General features: G+C 37.9%; 1 protein-coding gene across 1 annotated transcript in view; it reads right to left on the bottom strand.

Annotated features, from left to right (window-relative positions):
* Window positions 1–142: 142 nt before the first annotated feature.
* Window positions 143–20,530, bottom strand: part of NSRP1 (nuclear speckle splicing regulatory protein 1) — a 32,114-nt gene continuing 11,726 nt past the window's right edge. The window contains exons 3-7 of the mRNA XM_054008189.1: window positions 13,250–13,306; window positions 11,196–11,327; window positions 9,895–10,102; window positions 4,747–4,855; window positions 143–1,868 (exon numbers count right to left, since the gene is read on the bottom strand). Of these exons, the coding sequence (XP_053864164.1) occupies window positions 800–1,868; window positions 4,747–4,855; window positions 9,895–10,102; window positions 11,196–11,327; window positions 13,250–13,306 (1,575 nt within the window). The 3' untranslated portion in view covers window positions 143–799. The remainder of the gene's footprint in view (window positions 1,869–4,746; window positions 4,856–9,894; window positions 10,103–11,195; window positions 11,328–13,249; window positions 13,307–20,530) is intronic.

The raw sequence follows: 20,530 nt of genomic DNA, 5'->3' as shown, positions 1-20,530 counted from the left end.
ATTAACTATAGCACAATAAGCAGGTATGACTGTAATACATGAAGTGGAAAGATATAACTGATTTGTCTCATAAGCAATACTGCAGCTATTTCCACTAAAGGTTAGCAAAGTACAGGCATCAAAGAAAGATTTAAGCACTGAATATAGTACATATCTTACATTTTATTAAATATTTCTGTACATCAAGCACCAGAAACAAACAAAAAACCACGAATATGTTATATATGTTCAAATCTAAATATGTCCAGATGAAATTTACCTGGTTTACAAAATACCACAAAACATACAGGGTCACCTAAATTATTATTCTGCTTATTTTGCCTGCATATCCCTCTCTTTAAAGTTTTCCCTCCTGCACACACTCTGTTAACTTCTCTGGACAGTGAGATCTGACAGTAATGTCTGAGAATGCTGCTGCTCCAGAAGAGGGGTAGTACTGGTATTAGCTGATAAGGATTATATGCAGGCTGGCATTGAGGTATTCTCACCTGCATCAGTTTAGAATCCGTAAGTGTGACTCCCTGTCTTTGAATAAATGATAGAGCAAGCAGAGGCTGAAGGCCATGATGGACAGAACCAGTCAAATTAAACACCTTGCCTGTACAGTTGACTGGATGAATGTACAAAGACCATCAAAACATTTCAAAACAGAAGTTTGTTTTATTAAATTACTGAGTTTAAAAAAACCCAGAAATAAATGGCCAGGAAATACTTTCACTTCAACACAGAGTTCCTGCTGCAGTGATTTTTCCACCAGTGAAAGTGGATCATCTCTTGGTTTATGGCCACTGAAATGAAGCTAATCTTCTTCTTTCTCGATATAGGTTTTTGTGCTAACTCGTGCCATTTGCCTAGCCAAGTAGCGATCTCTTGCTGATACCACTGTCTCTTCACTGCTCCGCTTGGCAAATTTGCTCACACACAGAGATTTTTTTTCTATCTGCTCTGCACCTTTTTGCCCTTCTTCTTCATCCTCACCTTTTGGCTCAGGAAATCTTTCAGAGCATGAGATTCTCTCATCATTACTCTTTCTGTCCTTTGCCTTTGTCTCTTTTTCCTGGTCACACTGTCTGTCTTTTTCTAAGGATCTAGGGCTACTTTGCTTCTTGTCCCTGTCCCTTTCTGAGGCTCGAGGACTACTTTCTTTCCTGTCCCTGTATTTCTTGTCATCTTTGTCATCTCTCTCTCTCTTTTCCTTCAAATGTTCCTCCTTTTCTCTGCATTTTTCCCCTCTTTCTCTATCACTGTATCTGTCTTTGCCATTTCTTAGTCGCTCTTTTTCTCGTTCCCTTTCTGAATTCTTGTCCTCCCTCTCTTTCTCTTTCCTACCTTCTTTGTCATATCCTTCTCTCTCTTTTTTATCTTTCCCCCTCTGTTTGTCCTCCGGCTCATCCCTCTTTCTGTAGTTATCTTTACTGGTATGATCCCCATATCTATGTCGCTCTTCCTTTTCCCTCCGGCGATCCCTTTCCTGATTTCTATCTCTTCTCTCATGATCCCTTTCCTTGTGGTGCTCATCTTTTTCCCTTCTACCTGTTCCACTCTCTCCTCTCCTAGGACGATTTATATGGGTTTTTGTGTGGTGACTTCCCTCCTCACTGGAAGACTCTGATGAGCTGGAGTGTTTCCGGCTCCTGTGATGTTTGGAATCCTTCTCACTGCTCTCAGAGCTGTCTCGACTTTCCTTCTTTTTAGAACTAGCTCTGCTATTTTTATGATCATCATCACTACTATCACTTCCTAAGTCACTGTCCGCATCTGGGTTATCCTCTTCCTTAGCAGGGGTTCTAAGTCTTGGTCTCTCATCTGGACTTTTGTTTCTTTGGATGGATTCATCTGAATTAGTGGTAGATTTTTCTTCCTTTATCCTAGATTATTTGTTGTTGTTGTGGGAGGGGAAAAAAAAAAAGTTATTACATAGCTTGCAGTGTCAAACTATTCTGGAGTTTGTGACTTCTTGTTGGGACTTGAGCAACACTGTTAAGAAGTGATGCAGCTGAAAATTCTAAGCAGTCAAATCTGGTCTACTGTTCCGGTTCTAATATTCCAACTCTGAGGGATTTGTAATGAAAGTTTGCATCAGGTTCTTTGGTACTGTGTATGTCCTAGAAAACAGCAGCTTTGAGTTTCAATACACTGAAAAAGGAGGGTTTGAATTTCAAGAATGAGTAGTTTTACAGCTCTATCATCCTTATTTAAAGGACAGGACACAGATTTGTATCTTGGTAATATTATCTACACGGCACACCCTTTCCTGAGTGTCTCACAATCCTACCCATGCCACATAGTTCCATATGAGGAAGAAGAGGGATTTTTTTTTTTTGGGTGTCTGAGAGTTACAAATACAACTCTCATTATTTCAGTAATATCTGTAAATAGAACTCATGGTAAACATACATCATCATAAGACACTACAAGTTTTAAATTGCAACACAATATTCTTGACTCTCTGTGCTTGTTGGCTAGGATCTCACTCTTGTGGTTAAACTGACACTAGCATCTTGCTACAGTTCTTAACTTGTTAAATATAACAAAACAGGAAACGTGGGACAAACTCTCAGATATCAAACTTGGACAATGCCCCCAAATGTTACAATACTGCAGTCTTTTTTGACTGATAAAGTGTATTTTTAATTCCATAGCCCACATGTCTGTTTTCACTAATCATGTAGCTACAGCAACAGTCTGTGGTAAATACTCCTTGGGAATCAGTGGACCATCTGGTTAGGCTGAAAGTTTGATCCTTGTTTTAAAGCATGGTTATTCTTAGGAAAATGACTCTAAAAATTATACTGTAGTATTCCATAGTTATTCTCTTTAAATGATCTTCCAGATTTAAATGATGAAGTTTATAAGTCAAAGGTGAAATTTCTATTTGGCAGTGCTGCAAATTCTGTCTGACATCTGAAAATCGAGATGTTTTCTTTCCGTACCTTACACCAACTTAATGAAAAAAATCCACAAAAATCTACAACTCAGCTGACAGTTTTGTTGGATTCAGCAGAATAGATTCCTACTTGTCTTCCCATAGATTAATTAGTTCTATAGGACTCAGAGCAGCAAAACTTGTTTCTAGTAAATAATTATGGTCTGAACACCCAGAAAGCAGATACACTAAGAAGCCACCATTCTGAAAGTCACCTTTCTGAACATAATTGCACTTAAATACTGCAGTTTCAAACAGAGAATTGTTCAAGCAAATACAATACCAAGTGGGTTAATCACTACTGCCATTGCTTCATAAGCATAGCTAAGGCCTAGTCTTCACTTACCGGCTGGTCCGGCGGCACGCCATCGATGTTCTGGGATCGATCCCGGAAGTGCTCACAGTCGGCGCCGGTACTCCAGCTCGCCGAGAGGAGTACGCGGCGTCGACGGGGGGAGACTTCCGGCCGCGTCTGGACCGCGGTAAGTTCGGACTAAGGTACTTCGAATTCAGCTACGTTATTAACGTAGCTGAATTTGCGTACCTTAGTCCGAAGTCCGGACTAAGTGGGGACCAGGCCTAAATCAGACAGTAGCATATGGATGGCTTCATAAACAGGCAAATGTGAAAAGCACAGTTCATTTTACTATTACAGAAGAAGAGTTTTGTTGTTACTCTTAAGATATACACTTTGCTGGTGAAACTTAAGCCTGATACAGAGCTGCTTTAGAAGAGCATACTGTTGTAGCAGCTGGTCCTTTAAATCTTAGAGTAGCCCTAACTCGGCCATTTTATATCTGACTGATGGAGGTATGCTGGTAAATATGCTGACCTCCTGCTATGTTTTCCCCTAGTTTTCTCTGTTATTTCTGAGGTGGTGGCCCAGCCTCACAATAAATACCAGCCAGAAGTCCTGTCTCTCAATAGGATGAGTAGCTCTAAAGAGATAACCCTCCTCACTTTAACTAAGAACTAATTTGAGACTCCATTCAATTTCAGTCCCAGGAAGCCTCCTGATTCAAGGTAATATTCATAGTCTTAGGATACAGCACACACACCTAATCACTGAGGACTTTCTAAGGTCCCAACAAATTAGTGTTAACCTGGATGAAGTGCCTTGAGTGGTCATTGGTTGCTATAACGCCTTCAGTAAAATTAAAAAACCCAGCCAGCACCTCCGCCAGAGACGACCCAACTGTGTTCCTTCTATATTGGCCCGAGAAAACAGCACCATTTAATTATTTTGTTGTACACAGTACATGTAAAATTTAAAATATTCCCAATGGACTTGCTGTAAATTTGATTGCTTTCCTTTTGTCACAAGTATTAAGCAAATCAAGAAAACTGAAGTATTTTTTCATATTTATGGTTAAATGCTGTCAGCTACAAAGACAGAGAATCATGTGTTCCTTCCAGTGGGTGATAAAATGAAGTTGCACAACCATTCAATATCATTATCCACCTGAGCCCAAAACTATCTTTCTCTTGCTCTGCCTCTGGTAGCAAAACTTTTGGTTTAATGTGGCTTATTAAAAATTATACAATGTTAAATTAAAAACTAGCTTAGAATAATGCTAGAATGTATTACCAGTGTAAGTATCTCCTTAACCCTACTAACCCTTCTCCTATTCTATACTTTCACCCAATGATGATGTTTTTTCATTTTCCAAAGGATGGTGTAGTTAACTCCGGAAAGCAAGCTCCTCCCCCACCTGTGCTTTGGTACTGCCATTCTTCTTAGTAGGATTCTACTGACACTGGGAATTATGAACAGCATGAAGAAACTTTACACATAAAGTCCTTCTGGAACTATGTCCTACCTGGCTTCACGGAGGCTGCATTTGGGCACCTCTTCTTCCCCCACTGTCTGGTTTAAAAGATGTCTATAAAATCCACTGAGATCCTTCTGTTTGGTCACATCCAGGCATGCTAAGGGAAGCAAGATAAGAATGAGGTTACAGTTTCATGAGCATTAACCAGACCCTATTTACATATGGTAAACCCATAATCCAGAAAGAGATGCTCAGGACATTGAAAATGTAGAAGAAAGTAAGTCTACCAGACTTGATTATTTTCCATTCTAGTTATGCTGGCTACTGCTTTAAGGCTAAAAACAGTTATCTTAATTTCTGGGATACGTGACTGTAAATCTGGCATGAGAATTGCTACTAATATTGCTGCAGCCTCCTCCTAAGCAACACTGACTCACTATTCTCCCTTTAACAGCCACCCCTTTCCAGGTGCAAAAATCATGCAAACAGTACTGATATTATGAGTGAGGTTCTACTCTATTCCCTCACATCCCACAGCGATCTGCCAGGGTAAACTACAGTCACAAAGTGCACTCTCATTCAGTCCAGTGTGTTACTCTCTGCTCTTCACAGCAAGTAGTCAGGATTCCACACCTTTCATCACCATGGATTTCTGACAGCTTTCCACGCCCCCACCTTTAGTCCTGCCCTCTCTTTGTCCACTGAGTTGGCTGTATGGTTTTGGAAGTCCCACCTCCCTTTCCAGGGCCCCTAGGGATAGTTGTTAAAATGTATTTAATTTATCCTTATTGGAAAAATTTAAAATAAATTAATGAACATAGATTTTGTACCTTTTTTCATTTTAAGAGGGAAATACACTTTTTATTCAGTTAGTTTTACTAGGATAGGAAAAAAGGAGATGTGTTAACACACACACAAGTATTATTAATATACAGAGAAAATATAATGGTTACATATGTACTGGGCATAGTTGTTCTACAGTCAGCAGCTTTCAGAGTTGTCCAAGAAAGTTTTATATATAATCAAAACGTATTAACATCTTTGTAGAGCTATGCGCAAAACTATTATTTTTCTTGATTTTATTTTTCATCTTCACATTGAAGCAGCCCCAAAGAATTAATTTTTCTGTGCTTATATAAAACTTTACATGGTATAGTATACCTTGTACACAAACTAACACCTAGCACTCCTCTCTTACCACTCATAAGCATTTGGTTTTGTTTTAACCAAAGAGGAAAAGGTCTAGTGAATTAAAAATTACAATACAATGTTTGAGAGACAAGGTAGGTAAAGTAGTATCTTTTATTGGAACAATTTCTCTCACCAACAGAAGCTGGTCCAATAAAAGATATTACCTCACCCATCTTGTCTCTCTAATATCCTGGGACTGACACAGCTACAACAACACTGCATAATACAATGTTTAAAAGATCTACTACCCTAACTTTTTTTAAAATTACCATTGGCTTGTTTTTAAAATTTTGCCTAAATAAATTAATTCCAAAACATGCAAACAAAAAACTGTAAAAACAGTTTACGGGGATATAATTTACAAAACATGGAGAAAGTTTAGGCTCCAGAGAATATCAATATCATACAAAATCCTCCTTTACAGAGGTGGGCTAAAATTTAAAAAGACAAGTCATAGCTTTTTAACTGATTGAAGACAGAGATAAAGGCAGCAACTGACACACCCACTCACCCTGCCTGTCCTCATGACTACCCCTCCAGGTGCACCCTAGGCAATTAATTGGCCCACCTAATCACCTTACCTTCTTCAGATCTTGTGTGAGGTGGACACCCCATCACAATGACTTAAGTGGAAGATCCTCCTTACCTAGGGAGGAAGACCTGAAACTGTTGTATAGCGGACAAGCTGTTTGAGAAAGCCTGTTAATCAAAGCCTGGTATGCCATTGGCATAACCAGTGTTTGAAATACTGGAACTATGCCATGACAACAGGGGGTCACTGCTGCTGATGTTCCAAGAGTATATTTGTGTATTTGTTTCCCACAACTTCACAATACTTTAAGAACATAAGAACATAAAGTATAGAAAGTAAATAAGGAAGTGCTATTTACCCCTTCTCATAACACAAGAACTAGAAGGAACCAAATGAAATTAATAGGTAGCAAATTTAAAATGAACAAAAGGATTTCTTCACACAAAGCACAGTCAATCTGTGGAACTCTTTGTCAGAGGATGTTATGAAGGCCAAGACTACTACAGGTTCAAAAAAGAACTAGATAAGTTCATGGAGGATAGGTCCATCAATGGCTATTAGCCAGGATGGGCAGGGATGGTGTCCCTAGCCTCTGTTTGCCAGAAGCTGGGAATGAGTGACAGGGGATAGTTCACTTGATGATTACCTGTCCTGTTCATTCCCTCTGGGGCACCTGGCAATGGCCACTGTCGGAAGACAGGATACTGGGCTAGATTGATGTTTGGTCTGACCCAGTATGGCCATTCTTTTGTTCTTATGTAGAAGATGGAAATTTTAGATATTAACTAAAAGAGTCAGGAAAAGAGCGCAGGACAGAGTTGGAGGACATGTTTTTTTAAAGATAACTAAAAGGTCAGGAAAAGGGGCCAGAGGAGTGGAGGTATCAGATTAGTTAAAATACCATCCTGGCTTACACAGGAAGTGAAGGCGGCTATAAAAAATAATAAAAAAAAAAACAATATACAACAAAGGGAAGATGTTGATGATAATAAATAAAAATCAGAGGCCAGGAATTGCAAAAAATTTATAAGGGAAGTAAAAAGACAAAGGAGAAATCTATAGCCAGCATATTTAAGGACAATCAGGTTTTTTTTGGTATATTAGGAACACAAAAAATTCTTGCAATGGTATTGGTTCTTTACTAGATGGAAATGGTAGAATTGTCAATAATAATGCAGAAAAGGCAGAAGCGTTAAATAAATATTTCTTCTCGGTATTTGGGGAAAACAAGATGATGTAATCATAATACAGAATGATAATTAAAAACACTTTCCATTCCAATAGTAACTTGGGAGGATGCTAAACATCAGCAATGAATGTTAGACATTTTAAAAATCAGCAAGTCTAGATAACTTACATCCAAGACCTTAAAAGGGCTGGTGAAGGAGTTTGCTGGACTGTTAATGTTAATTTTCAAATGTGTCTTGGAACACTGAGGAAGTTCTAGAAAACTGGAAGAAAGCGAATGTTGTGCCAATATCTAAACAGGGTAAATGGAACAACCAGGTAACTGTACACCTGTCGTCAATCCTGGGCAAAATAAAATAAAGGAATGGCCAATATGAGACTCTATTAATAAAGAATTAAAGAAGGATAATTAATTAATGCCAGTCAACATGGGTTTATGGAAAACAGATTATGTCAAACTAATCCTGATTTTTTTTTTTGAGATTACAAGTTTGGTTGATAAAAATAATAATGTTGACGTAATATACTTAGACTTCTGTAAGGCATTTGGCTTGGTACCATATGACATTTTGATTAAAAACTAAAAAGATATGAAAATCAACATGGCACACATTAAATGGATTAAAAAGCTGGCTAACTGACAGGTCTGAAAATGGAATTGTAAACAAGGAATGTGTTTCCAGTGGGGTGTCTCAGCGATCGGTTCTTGGCCCTATGCTATTTCACATTTTATCAATGACCTGAAAAAAAAAAAAAATCATTACTGATAAAGTTTGCAGATGACACAAAGGTTGCAGGAGGGGTGAATAATGAAGAGGACAGGTCACCGATACAGAGTGATCTGGAGTGCTTGGTAACCTGGGCTCAAGCTGAAGATAAATATATACCTCTGGGAACAAAGAATGTTGGCCATGCTTACGAGATGCGGGACTCTATCGTGAGAAGCAGTGGCTCTGAAAAAGACTTGGGGGACATGGGGATAATCAGCTGAACACAAGTGTGGAAGCAGAGAAAGAACTGACAGAAACGAACTGTCATGCATTGCAGTTCCTTTCTGTCAGTTCTTTCTCTGCTTCCACACAAGCTTGCAGTGTGATGCTGTGACTAAAAGGGCTAGTGCAATCCTTGGATATATGAACAGTGGAATCTGAGCAGGGATGTTACATTACTGCTGTATGTGGCACTGGTACGACCACTGCTGAAATACTGTGTCCAGTTCTGGTGCCCATAATTCAAGGATGTTGATAAATTGCAGAAAGTTCCGAGAAAAGGCACAATAATGATTAAAGGATTAGAAAACATGCCTTATAATGATAGACTCAAGGAGCTCAGTCTATTAAGTTTAAGAGAAGGTTAAGTGGTGAGTTGTTCATAGTTTATTAAGTACCTATATGGGAACAAAAATGTAATAATGGGTTCTTCAATGTAGCAGACAAAGGTACAACAAGATTCAATGGCTGAAAGTTGAAAGGTAGACAAATTCAGTCTACACATTTTTAACAGAGAGAGTAATAACCACTGGAACCCTCTACCAAGGGTCATAGTGGATCCGCCATCACTGGCCATTTTAAAATCAAGACCGGATGTTTTTCTAAAAGATCTGCTCTAGTTCAAACAAAAATTAATTCTGGGACGTTTTATGGCCTGTATTATACAGGAGGTCACTTTAGATGGTCACAGTGCTCTCTGTGCTTTCGGCCTTACAATCGATAAATACATGTGTATTAACATTTCTTTATTCCTCCATCATTAAAACAATTATTTAATGGCTTTATTTAGAATTGTACTAATTGTATAAAAAGAATATTTCCCTCTTAAAATATGGAAAAGACATGAAATGTACATGTATTAATTTATTTTCAATAGTTCTAGTAGAGAAAAATAAATTTTAAAAGTATTTCCTCCCCCCCATGGCATGTGTCCAAAAATGATAGTTAGGGGCCCTGGAAAGGTTGCAAAGGATAGAAGAGACGCTCAAAACCATACGACCAACTCATTGGACAAAAAACAGGTGAAAATAAAAGGTGGGGGCAAGAGGCATGGAAATCTGTCAAAACTACATGGAAGGTTAATCCCGTCTCAGCACAGGAGGTAAATGAAATGACTTCTTGATGTCCCTTCCAGCCCTACATTTCTATGATTACTACTACAGAACCCCATCTACAGCCTAATTCAGAGACCAGGATGAAAATTCTGTGCATCACACCCGTGCCCACTATCTTTAACAACAAAAGGCCACACTTTCCTTTTGAGGGAGAGTCATATTGGTTCAGCGTAAATCTCACCCTCCAGTGCTGCTTCCTTTTTTTCTCTTTCCTCCTCCTCAGCCCTTTCTTGCAGTTTCTTCTTATAGGCTGATGTCACAAAGGCCTCTTTGTCATCAAACTCTTCCCCTTCCATTTCACGCTCCTTCTGAATTTTTTTTTCCATTCTTTTTTCCTGCTCCTGCTTTCTTACCTCAGCTGCTTTGAGGATATTTTGGATGTATTTGGGCTAAGATGGGGAAAAGAGAGTAATGAGATGGAATCAAGGTGGCTAAGAAAAGACAAATTAGAGTTGCTGGGTACACTAACAAAAATCAGTTTTTAGTGGAACAAAAATGGCAGTAGTCAGCCCAGCTAGTTTATGCTGTTGCCACTGCTGGGACAATGAACTAATATAAACATTTGTCAGCTCCAGATCATGGGAATTTTCTCCTCATTAATGAAACAGCTGCATTCAACAAAAATCTGAGCCTAGCTTCAAGTGGTGTACTGCTGCTCAGACTGAAATCAAATGCTTTCAATACAACCTTTCTTCCAGCATTTTTCCGTCTTGTGATAGTTCTCTCCCTCTTCAACTTGCTATAAGAGAATGGGATGCATTCTTCATTTAGACTGATCATAGCCTGACAAACACTCCATTACCAAATGTAATGAGCAATAATGGAAGTGTGATTTGTCACAATAATTCAGCCATTTTCTGGAATAAGGAATTGGGCTGTAGAAAATGGTTCACATGTTATAGATGAAATATAATTACTTTAGCTTCTTGACAGACCCTATAGCAGCTGACTAGCAAGAGGCAGACAGTGTATCCTCATTGCTACAAAATTCGGTCAGGTTGCCCAAAGACAGCCCTTCCCCCATTCAGTTGGGTTGCCTGATACTAATAATGAATAATAAATAAATAAATAATATTAACAATAATAATAAATAATAGTAGTAGTAGTATTGTTGTAGTAACTAAAGGCTCTATCAGGATTATCCCATTGTAACAGGCTCTCCAGAAATTCATGTGGTCACAGAATTTATGGGTGGGAAGCTAATACAGAGCCTGTTGTCCTCCCAATCAATGACAGAATGAAATGGGACTAGAGTCCTGAAATATCTGATGAACAATCAGTTTTACAACACCTTGCAACTATCAATCTTACAACATCACAATTTTATATAACACAATTTTGAGCACAACACATGTGGGCCCTGCTACAGAATGCACAACGGGTTACTAGGATATCAAAAAAGGTAGTAAAATCAGTTAACTAGCCCTTGTTATTCCTAGCATACAGAGGTAACACAGACAGCATACATTTTCAGTTATGGACCTTTTTGTCATCTTTTCCTGAGAGTACTTTGGCATTACTTTCTTTCTTCTGCTGCTGCATTTCATCATAAATACTGTCATATTCATACACTGTGGAGTCTTCTGCCAAGGCCTTCTGAATCTCAAGTTTGGTCTTAAAAAAAAAAAGAGAGAAACACAAAGCAATGAAGCATGCAATTTTAAGCTTTTAAAACTTTGTATTCATATATTTTGCTTTAACTAGATTAGCTCATGATATAAATCTACTAGGAAACTGAACATAAATTCACCACGCCTCCATATACAAAGTCCTTTGTTTGGTATCAGAGCTAAAAATAAGAGTAATGATAAGAAGAACGATATTTATGAGATAAGGAATAGAGTACAATGAGAAAACATAACAATTACAGCAATTAAGCTATTATGGATCCTGCTTAGTGGAGAATTACCCATTGAATAATATTCCTACCTCAGATGGATTTTTTTTAAATAAATAGAAATAATAAAAAGTTTAGCCAATTTGTCCATCTATTTTTCTACATAGTTTTCTCTAAATACACTCCTATAGGTCATCTACAGACCTTTATCCTGTGCACTTTACCTCCTATAAATAACCTTGTATTATGTTTGGGCTAAGTATAATTGTTTTCCGATAGTTGGGTCTCTCTACAGAATTATCATGTTCCTCCTGGACAACTTACCCCTGAATACAATACAAGACAAGACTCATTGTTGGCAAGAACTCCATTATACAAGAACTCATCACTTTTTTATCATCTTTAATTTCCCTAAAATATTACATTCTCCCTCCAAAAAAAAGTTGTTTAAAATATTCATTCAATAAAGGATTACTACATTCTACGCACAGAAAAAAATGCAACTTTTCATGGTTTTACAGTTTGTGTATTAAGTAACTCTTCAAATTTTACTGTGTGTTGTAAACTATATTCAGCTCTATGGAAACTTCAGTTACAAAGTTTGCATTAGGCTATTTTTCAACTACTCCTGGACACAGCCAAAGAATCCCAAGAACAGTCTTGATAAGTGGAATAATTTAGTACACCCATAAAAACATGGAAGCTAAAACCAGCCTTTGTTAGGAGAAAGACTCCTACTTCACATTTGCTGAATTGGAACTAGAGAATTCTAAATCTGTTTTTAAAGAAGGTCTTGCATTGCAGATGTGATGTAGAAAAATCACCATGTTTGAGCCAATTTTTAAACATTAGTTCTAAACATGAAATAAACTAATTATATTTCTGCCATTTTTTGCTTCCCAGCCTGCTGTGTAGTAACACAGAACCAGCTTTTGTGTATGTTCTTTTCTTAAAAAGTCAAACAAACAAAGACCATTATTACTTAGCTATAATTTCAGTTCTCTAAAGGTAGGTTACTGTAGACCCCCATTCTTAGATTCTTATGGCTCTTACAATGATTTGTAAAGCACATTCCCAACGGATATAATGATCCAGATGCCTTATAATGTGTACCTTTGACCATGATCAAAAACAGGTCAGTCCAACTACAACTAATCCTAACTTTCAAGAGTGTACCTACATAAAAACCTAGAACTACAAATAGTAAATGACACTCTCTATAAGGCCCTGACCACAGTAAAAGTGCAATCTTATTACATATACTTTTATCTGACCTGGTTGCAAACAACATTTGAATTATGTTCACATTTCAGCCATTGTATGAGGTAGAAAAGTTGTACATAATGTTTGTGCATACATCACAGAGCCTAACTGTGTTGGTATCAATGAATTCTGGGAAAATCTGAGGACAGAGTACCCAAAGGACTTGCCCACACTGCAGCATGTGTGGCAATGCATTCTGGGATGTACTGATGCATGGAGAACTGGGAGTAAAGGGGACCAACCATAGTTACAAATGCATGGTTAAGAAGGGAGTCGTCTTATCTACACTGAAAAAAAACTGTGTGCTGAAGTGGTTACAGGAAGACAGCCGGCCTAGATTGCTGGCAAGGGCAAAACATTGTTAGCTGGCATGGTTACTAATGACAGCAATTTCTTACTTTCTTATATGCATGAGGACTCCCACACCCCAACTTACTTGCTTCATTACTTGCTTTTTTAATGCTTCTTTTTGTAGACTCTCGCCCACAGATGTCTGTTAGAAGAGAACATGATTAGCAATAAAATTAGATTATTGTGTTTACACATGTTATATTAGGTGTTATTTTTCTAACACTATAATAATCCATAGCTTAGTTTTTTAATAAAGTGGTTTCACTGTATTATTATTATAACTTTTACAGCTTTTTTCTGAAGAATCATAAGAAAAACTGAAAATTAATTAACAAACATACAACAGATCAGTGCAGTTGTACCATGGAAAGAAACTATCCCATATTAGTATAGAAATAATAATCAGTTTTACAACACAATTTCCAAGAAAATTACCTCACAAAAGAACAATACAATTTGGTCCAATTCAACAAAATCAGCAATCTCTGCTCAAGAGATACTTGGAAGTGTAATGCCACAGGGCGCTGTAGCACTGAGGTATATTAGCAGAGCAGTGGTGTGAGAACCCAAGACTGAAATAGTAAGGGGTAATTCAGATCGGACTAAAATGCATTGGCAGTGATATAGAGGAAAGCTTAAACCGTGACTACTCACACTATGATTCTAGCTAATGCAGAATCAACCCCTCAATTTCCTTAGCACTAAACCTCACTCGGTTTTTGCTACCAAAAAAAATTTGTGGAAAATGAAACATAAAAACCCCACACTATATTAAGTAGTTAGAGGTCAATTCTCCCAGCAATAGACTAATCTAATTTCTATTAACATTAGGGAGTTGTATGTGAACACTGAAGGATAAATATAGCTCAGTTTTTTTAAAGGTTAAAAGATTTCTAATGGCATAAAACGGGAAGGTCTTTGGTCATAATTCACATGGCCTATGAACTCATCTGATCTACAATAATGGACACACTATATTTTACAATAAAGTTATAGGAATTTGCCAATTCAAAGGTAACAGGAATTTTAAAAAATTGTCATAATGATCGTTATAATAATACCTTGGATATAAATACCAATGAATTAATTTCCTGATAAAATCTCTGCAGATTATGTTAATTGATCTTTTCTTGCTTCCATTATTCATATCTATTTTTTGCTGTAGACTAATTAGTGTACACTAACAAGTAGACACATAACCACAGTAGTTTTGTGTATTTGTACTTCCATAAGTTATGTGCAAATAATTTTCCATGGAATCACAATTACACAAAACTTATGTGGTTACACACACCCACACCCACACCAACTAACGTCTTAATGTGTGTCTATACTCATACCTCATGATACTATAACAGGCATGAAAAAATTGTACACAACACCATAACCAGATACCCTATAAGTATCCCTGCACTTATGAAACGGTTGTTTTGATTAAGTTCTGAGCTATGTTAGTAGTTTTGCAATTTGAAGATATGAAATGCCCCAGAGTCTGAACTACGGTCATGTTACAATAATCATTTAATTCATTCATCTTTTATTTTAAACTTTTCAAGATTTTTAATATGCCAGCAAACAGCAGCATTAACCTTCCGTAATTTAAGAAAACACAACATCCACTGCTGAAAATATCAATGAAGACAAATACAACTCTGTTTTCTAATCATCACATTTTTAACTGTAAAAATGTCTTAGTTACTGTTGTCTTTTTAATTGAATCTTCTCCTCCCCCGCCCCCAACCAGTAGACAATATTTTGTTTGTTAAACAGATTCATTAAAGAGGACATGGCACATTGCCTTGTTTATGTAGTTAGGTATCAATTAGCGGTCTTTTCCAGGGGGAATACTGAAAAAAAAACTCTTTTGCATTTTGGCAGCTGATTTTTTCAATAATGCATGAAACATGCTCAACATCAGATTTTTAAAAAGAGCATTTGTATCATCAATCCCTAATTAAAAAAATGAAATGAAATGAAAAGTTTTCAGCAGTAGAGTATGTACGGATACCAGTATGCACTGAGGAAAGCCAAATAAATATAGCACACACAAATTCAAGCAGATCCGCTGATAGATGCAGCTTCTGCTTTCATTTGGTGCTTGCAAAACAGCGATGTGCCATGTTCCTTGTTTCATATGCTGTTGAAATCATGTCAACATGGAAAAAAGCTGAGTGCTGTTTCTCAAGCTTTGAACAGTATTCAGTATATCAAATACAGATCTCTTCACTAGCTTATTCCAGCAGCAAGTACACATAAAAAGAATAGAACTTTTATACCTCTTTTGTTTCCCATCTCTATAACCAACCAACCAAGGCAGTATCTCTGAAAGGGCCCCTGATTGTTTTCTATAGCACAGTAACAGAACCAATGGTCCTAAAGTAGTTGTCAATATTTTGAAGACTGTATATGGGTACTCACTGAATACTAGAACTCATATTAATTTACCTGTACTCTCTTTTACAAGCTTTCTGATATAATGTAACCTACATTCAGGGAAAGAATCCTAAAGCGGAAGGAGGCTAAAACCATTCAAAATATTCTTTTCAAGCCCTCCCCCTCAATAACTAACTTCCTTCACTATAAGTGACCATATTAGACAAGTAAAAGAGGAAGGATTGGAAAAAGCAGCTCTGAAACACTGCACATTCTAATGCTCTATTTTTCTAAAGGGTGAATACTGGCTATGGAGTGGGCCTTGGCAGGAGAGAGAAAAACCTAAAGTTATGTCCAAGCTTCAAAACAGTAAATCCTGTAAAGTTGAGTAATAAAAATAAAGCATGATGTGTACTTTTGGGGAACACACAGTAGTAACTCCAGGATGGAAAGCTGAGGATTACAGTTATCCCTATCATTAAGAGTCAGCTCTCTTATCAAGCAGTGGATAACCTAAGGTGTGGAAACAAACCACATTCTAGGCCCAGGGCTTGTGAAGCTGAGCATGGCTCACAGACAATAATAATGCACTTATTTTTAGGAGGATTTCAAACCCACTGCTGTTCTGCCACATTCTCAGAATTACTGCAGTGGAGCTGCCTTGCACTCCTGCCCAAATGTAAACCATTCAAAATCAGGTACACACACAGGCTACAGTAATGCTCATGACTACATCCTTTACACTGCAACATACCTTTTGGACTGGAATTAGGATGCATTCATCTACATTTTCTATACACCTCTACCCCCATATAACGCGACCCGATAGAACACGAATTCGGATACAACACGGTAAAGCAGTGCTCTAGGGGGGCGGGGCTGCGCTCTCCGGTGGATCAAAGCATGATTGATATAACGCAGTTTCACCTAGAATGCGGTAAGACGTTTTGGCTCCCGAGGACAGCGTTATATCGGGGTAGAGGTATTTTCTAACATTTTGAATGAATCCTGACTTCATTAATCCATTTCTTTTTTATTGTGGTTTTGGTAAGCAAATTTTTAAAATAGCATTTCAGATTCTTTTCGAATATTTATTTAAAACTAAACAGTAACATTCATTTTAATTTCACATATATTACATATCTCCACAACATCACGTGACCAGCAGTATAACTTTCCTAATATAAGAGACTATTTAGGGCTGGCTCTGTGAGATAGTGACAGTGTTACACAGGAGACTACGGGCAGGTCTACACTACAGCTTACTTTGAAATAACTTAAGTCACTCAGGGGTGTGGAAAAGCCACCCCCTGAGCAAAATAAGTTACACCGACCTAAGAGCCGGTGTGGACAGCACTAAGTCGGTAGATATTCTCACACCAACATAGCTACCGCTGCTCAGGGAGGTGGTGTAATTATGCCAACTGGAGAGTGTCTGCACTAGCAGTACTACAGCGGTACTGCTGTAACAATTCTAGTATAGGCCTGCCCTTAGACACGACTCCAGTTCTTGGGGAACAAGGTTGCCTTCTGCTTGGCATATTCACAGATTCTAAGGCCAGAAGGAATCACTGTGAACATCTGACTTCCCCAGAACTTCCCCCAAAATAATTCCTAGAGTTTATCTTTTAGAAAACGTTTAGCTAACTTTCCCTTGAGACCCAGCTATAAGAGAGGGTTCTCCTAAGGGCTCCCTCAGGGCAGAGTGGAGAGGAAAGAGGAAAAACTATTTCTGTATTCATATCAAAATATTTGAAACATGGTTAGAATAAAATGAGTCCTTGTGGCACCTGAGACTAACAAATTTATTTGGGCATAAGCTTTCGTGGGCTAGAACCCAGCCTACAATAAATCAATTTGCTGGTCTATAAACTTTATACAAATACAAAAGTAATATATGGTTCTCGTTTTTGTACATAAAAATCTAAAAAGGTCCACCTGTCATTTGTTTGTCCAGAGTGTCAGTAAGTTTAAGGAAAACAGCTCCAGTACAAACACCTCTTCTTATGTTTGGTGGGTGACAATTTCCTGTTCTGCTATGAGCACTGATAGATGAGAACTTCCTGTTCTTTTGTATTGTTTTTACTTATCAACAGTTCATTTATTAAAGGCCCTACAAACTCAGCAATCTGTCTCATGCTTTCTGTTTGCCCACAATCAAGCTATTCTTTGGAGGCACAAAGCTTATAGTGTAATATTTTCTGTAAAGAGCAAATATTTTAACCCTATAGTGAAAATACACAGAAGCTCCTGTGCAAACCAAGGAAAACTTCTTATACTAGCATTAAGACACTACAGTATATTATTCCTGAAAAATCTTCCCAAATCCCTCTTGGTTTCTTTTTCCCCCACATTTGAGTTTGAGCCTTCTTTCATGATTTTTCCTATACCAGTATACTCTCCTAATTCTTGTCTGCCAAGCAACCTCTCTCTCTCATTTTAAATAACTTCTTAAAATAGATTTCTTCTTTACAATCATTCCTACATGGGTATGGAAGGATGTGAAGACCACACTACTGACCAGTGTTTTGAATTGTCTAAGGCAGGGGTAGGCAACCTACTGTTCACCATTGGTTTCTCTGAGGATGCTGTTATGTTCAACTGGATCCATGTGGTTATGAAGGTGGACAACAATGAGAGCCACCCTGTTTGAGAACTGTGCTTGGAGAAGGTAGTGGTCTGCCAAGAACAGAACAGTGATTTTTGCGTTCCCTATGACCCCTCCTAAACTCAAAAACATTTCGGGGCCATATGTGTAGGATTGGATATTGCCGGTTGGAGACACAAGGTGGTCAGTTCCAATAAAACATTTGGGATGAGAGCATGAGAGATGTTGTCTGCGAGGGTGTTGAACTCTCTGAAGCGAGTAAGCCTTGGGCTTCACCACAATAACAGTCAGCATACCTCTTGGTCACTCCAGGACACCTTTGATCTCTGGAGGTCTGCAGTCAATTAGAATGTCTATGCTGATTTTAACTGTTGTCTCACAGGTTAAGTGGATACATTTAGATTGTTTTTTTTAATCTCTGTGGATCCTCTTTTCCTTTTTAGGCCGGATGGAATTAATAATAAATAATAATCATGTGAGATTCATTACAGGAGTTCCCCATAGCCGCCATTTTAAGGGGCAGCTTTTCTAATGGTATATTGTTGTCAATGAAGGGAAGGGATAAGATGCAGGGCTATGAAGAACAGAAAATAATTTGGGCCCGAAGTAAGAGGACATCTCTAATAATAGCATAGATGCGTTCCAGGATATAAACATGTGTTACAGTACTATTTCATTAACTTGCTGAAGTCATTTTAATTGTGGACATTCACAAAACAAAAGACAGTGGAAGCCAAAGTCGATCCCCAAAAAGACAGCATAATTAAAGTATCATATTGAACTTGTGATAAATAAAGTAGTGGGGTAGCTCCCTTTGATAGACAACCAGCCAGCCAGTTAGCTGTCTTGGTAGCTGTTCTCAGCTTGCTTTACCTGTAAAGAGTTAACAAGCCCACAGGTAAAAGGAGTGGGAACATGACCAAAAGATCCAATGGGAAGGTTAGAACTTTAAAAAATGGGAAAGAAACTTTCCCTTTTGTCTGTTGTTTTCAGGGCTGCAGGGACACGGAGCAGCAATGCTATAAGCAAAAATGCTGTGTAAGGTTTGAACCAGGTATGAAAACAAGTATTTTCCATACCTAGAAGAAATAATTTGGATAGGGAATGTTTAGTTAGACGCTATCAGGTTTATTTCTTATTTTGGCTTGTGGTTCTCCTCTGTGCTAACTCCAGATGCTTTTGTTTGCTTGTAACCTTTAAGCTAAACCCCCAAGAAAGCTATTTTGGGTGCTTAATTTTTGTAATTGTTTCTTTTAAGATCTAGCAAAAAGCTTAAGTTCCAGATGTATTTTTTTCCCTTTTTGCTTTTAATAAAATTTACCTTTTTTAAGAACAGGATTGGATTTTTGGTGTCCTAAGAGGTTTGTGCATGTTGTTGGATTAGCTGGTAGCCACGGCTAATTTCCTTTGTTTTCTTTCTCAGCTCTTTCCGGAGGGGGTGGTGAAAGGCTTGAGGATACCCAAGTGCTCCTTCCTGGGTTCAAAGGGGGTTTTTTTGCATTTGGGTGGTGGCAGCGTTTACCAAGCCAAGATCAGAGAGACTCTGTAACCTTGGGAGTGTAATACAAGCCTGAAGTGGCAAGTATTAAGTTTTAAAATCCTTGCAGGCCTTCCTGCACTCAAGGTGCCAAAGTGAGGATTCAGACCTAACAGACCTGTTTACATTGTTTCTGAAAACCCTACTGTAAATATATTCCATACATTTTAAATACATGATTAGTTAAATATCCAAGAAACTGGCAAGGCCAGCTATCCCACTACATTCAATGACCTTGTCTGCACTATGACAAAAAAAATATGTAAAAACTCGAGTTAGCTATCTCAAGGTAAAATCCCAGTGAAGACAAGACAGCTCATATTTCACATGAGTTAGCAGGTCAAGCTAAAGACTACTGGTAAACCTAGTCTTTAACTTGACCTTCCAACTCATGCGAAAACTACAAACTGCCTTGTCTTCATTAGGATTTTAACTTGAGTTAAGAGTTTTTCTAGTGAAGGCAAGACCAAAGATTACTGTATTTATGATCTGTGATCCAGTTCTTAGTTCTTCTCACACCACATCAGGAATCTCAGGATTTGACTCATTCATACTAAGGCCATGTCATACAGCTTTGGCAAAAAAAGGGAGCCTTAAAGTGGGAGTAAATTTTAGTTACACCCACTTTAAAGCCCTGTTATATTGCTAGAGCAGTGTAAAGTATCAAGAGAGCTTATCTAAATGGGGAAATTTACTGGAATAAGAGTCTCCAAGCAAGGAGTTATACTGGCATAACTACGCTATAGTTCTGCTGATGCATTTCCCTATATAGACAAGCCCTCAGCGTAAAGGAGAAGCAAGGCTGCAATTTCTAAAAGTTGCTAGGAAAGGGAAATCTGCATGGAGGG

Source organism: Malaclemys terrapin, chromosome 18, assembly GCF_027887155.1.
Source record: "Malaclemys terrapin pileata isolate rMalTer1 chromosome 18, rMalTer1.hap1, whole genome shotgun sequence".
Taxonomy (NCBI): Eukaryota; Metazoa; Chordata; order Testudines; family Emydidae; genus Malaclemys; species Malaclemys terrapin.
Note: the sequence above shows the minus strand (reverse complement) of the source record. Positions and strands in the feature narration are given on the sequence as shown.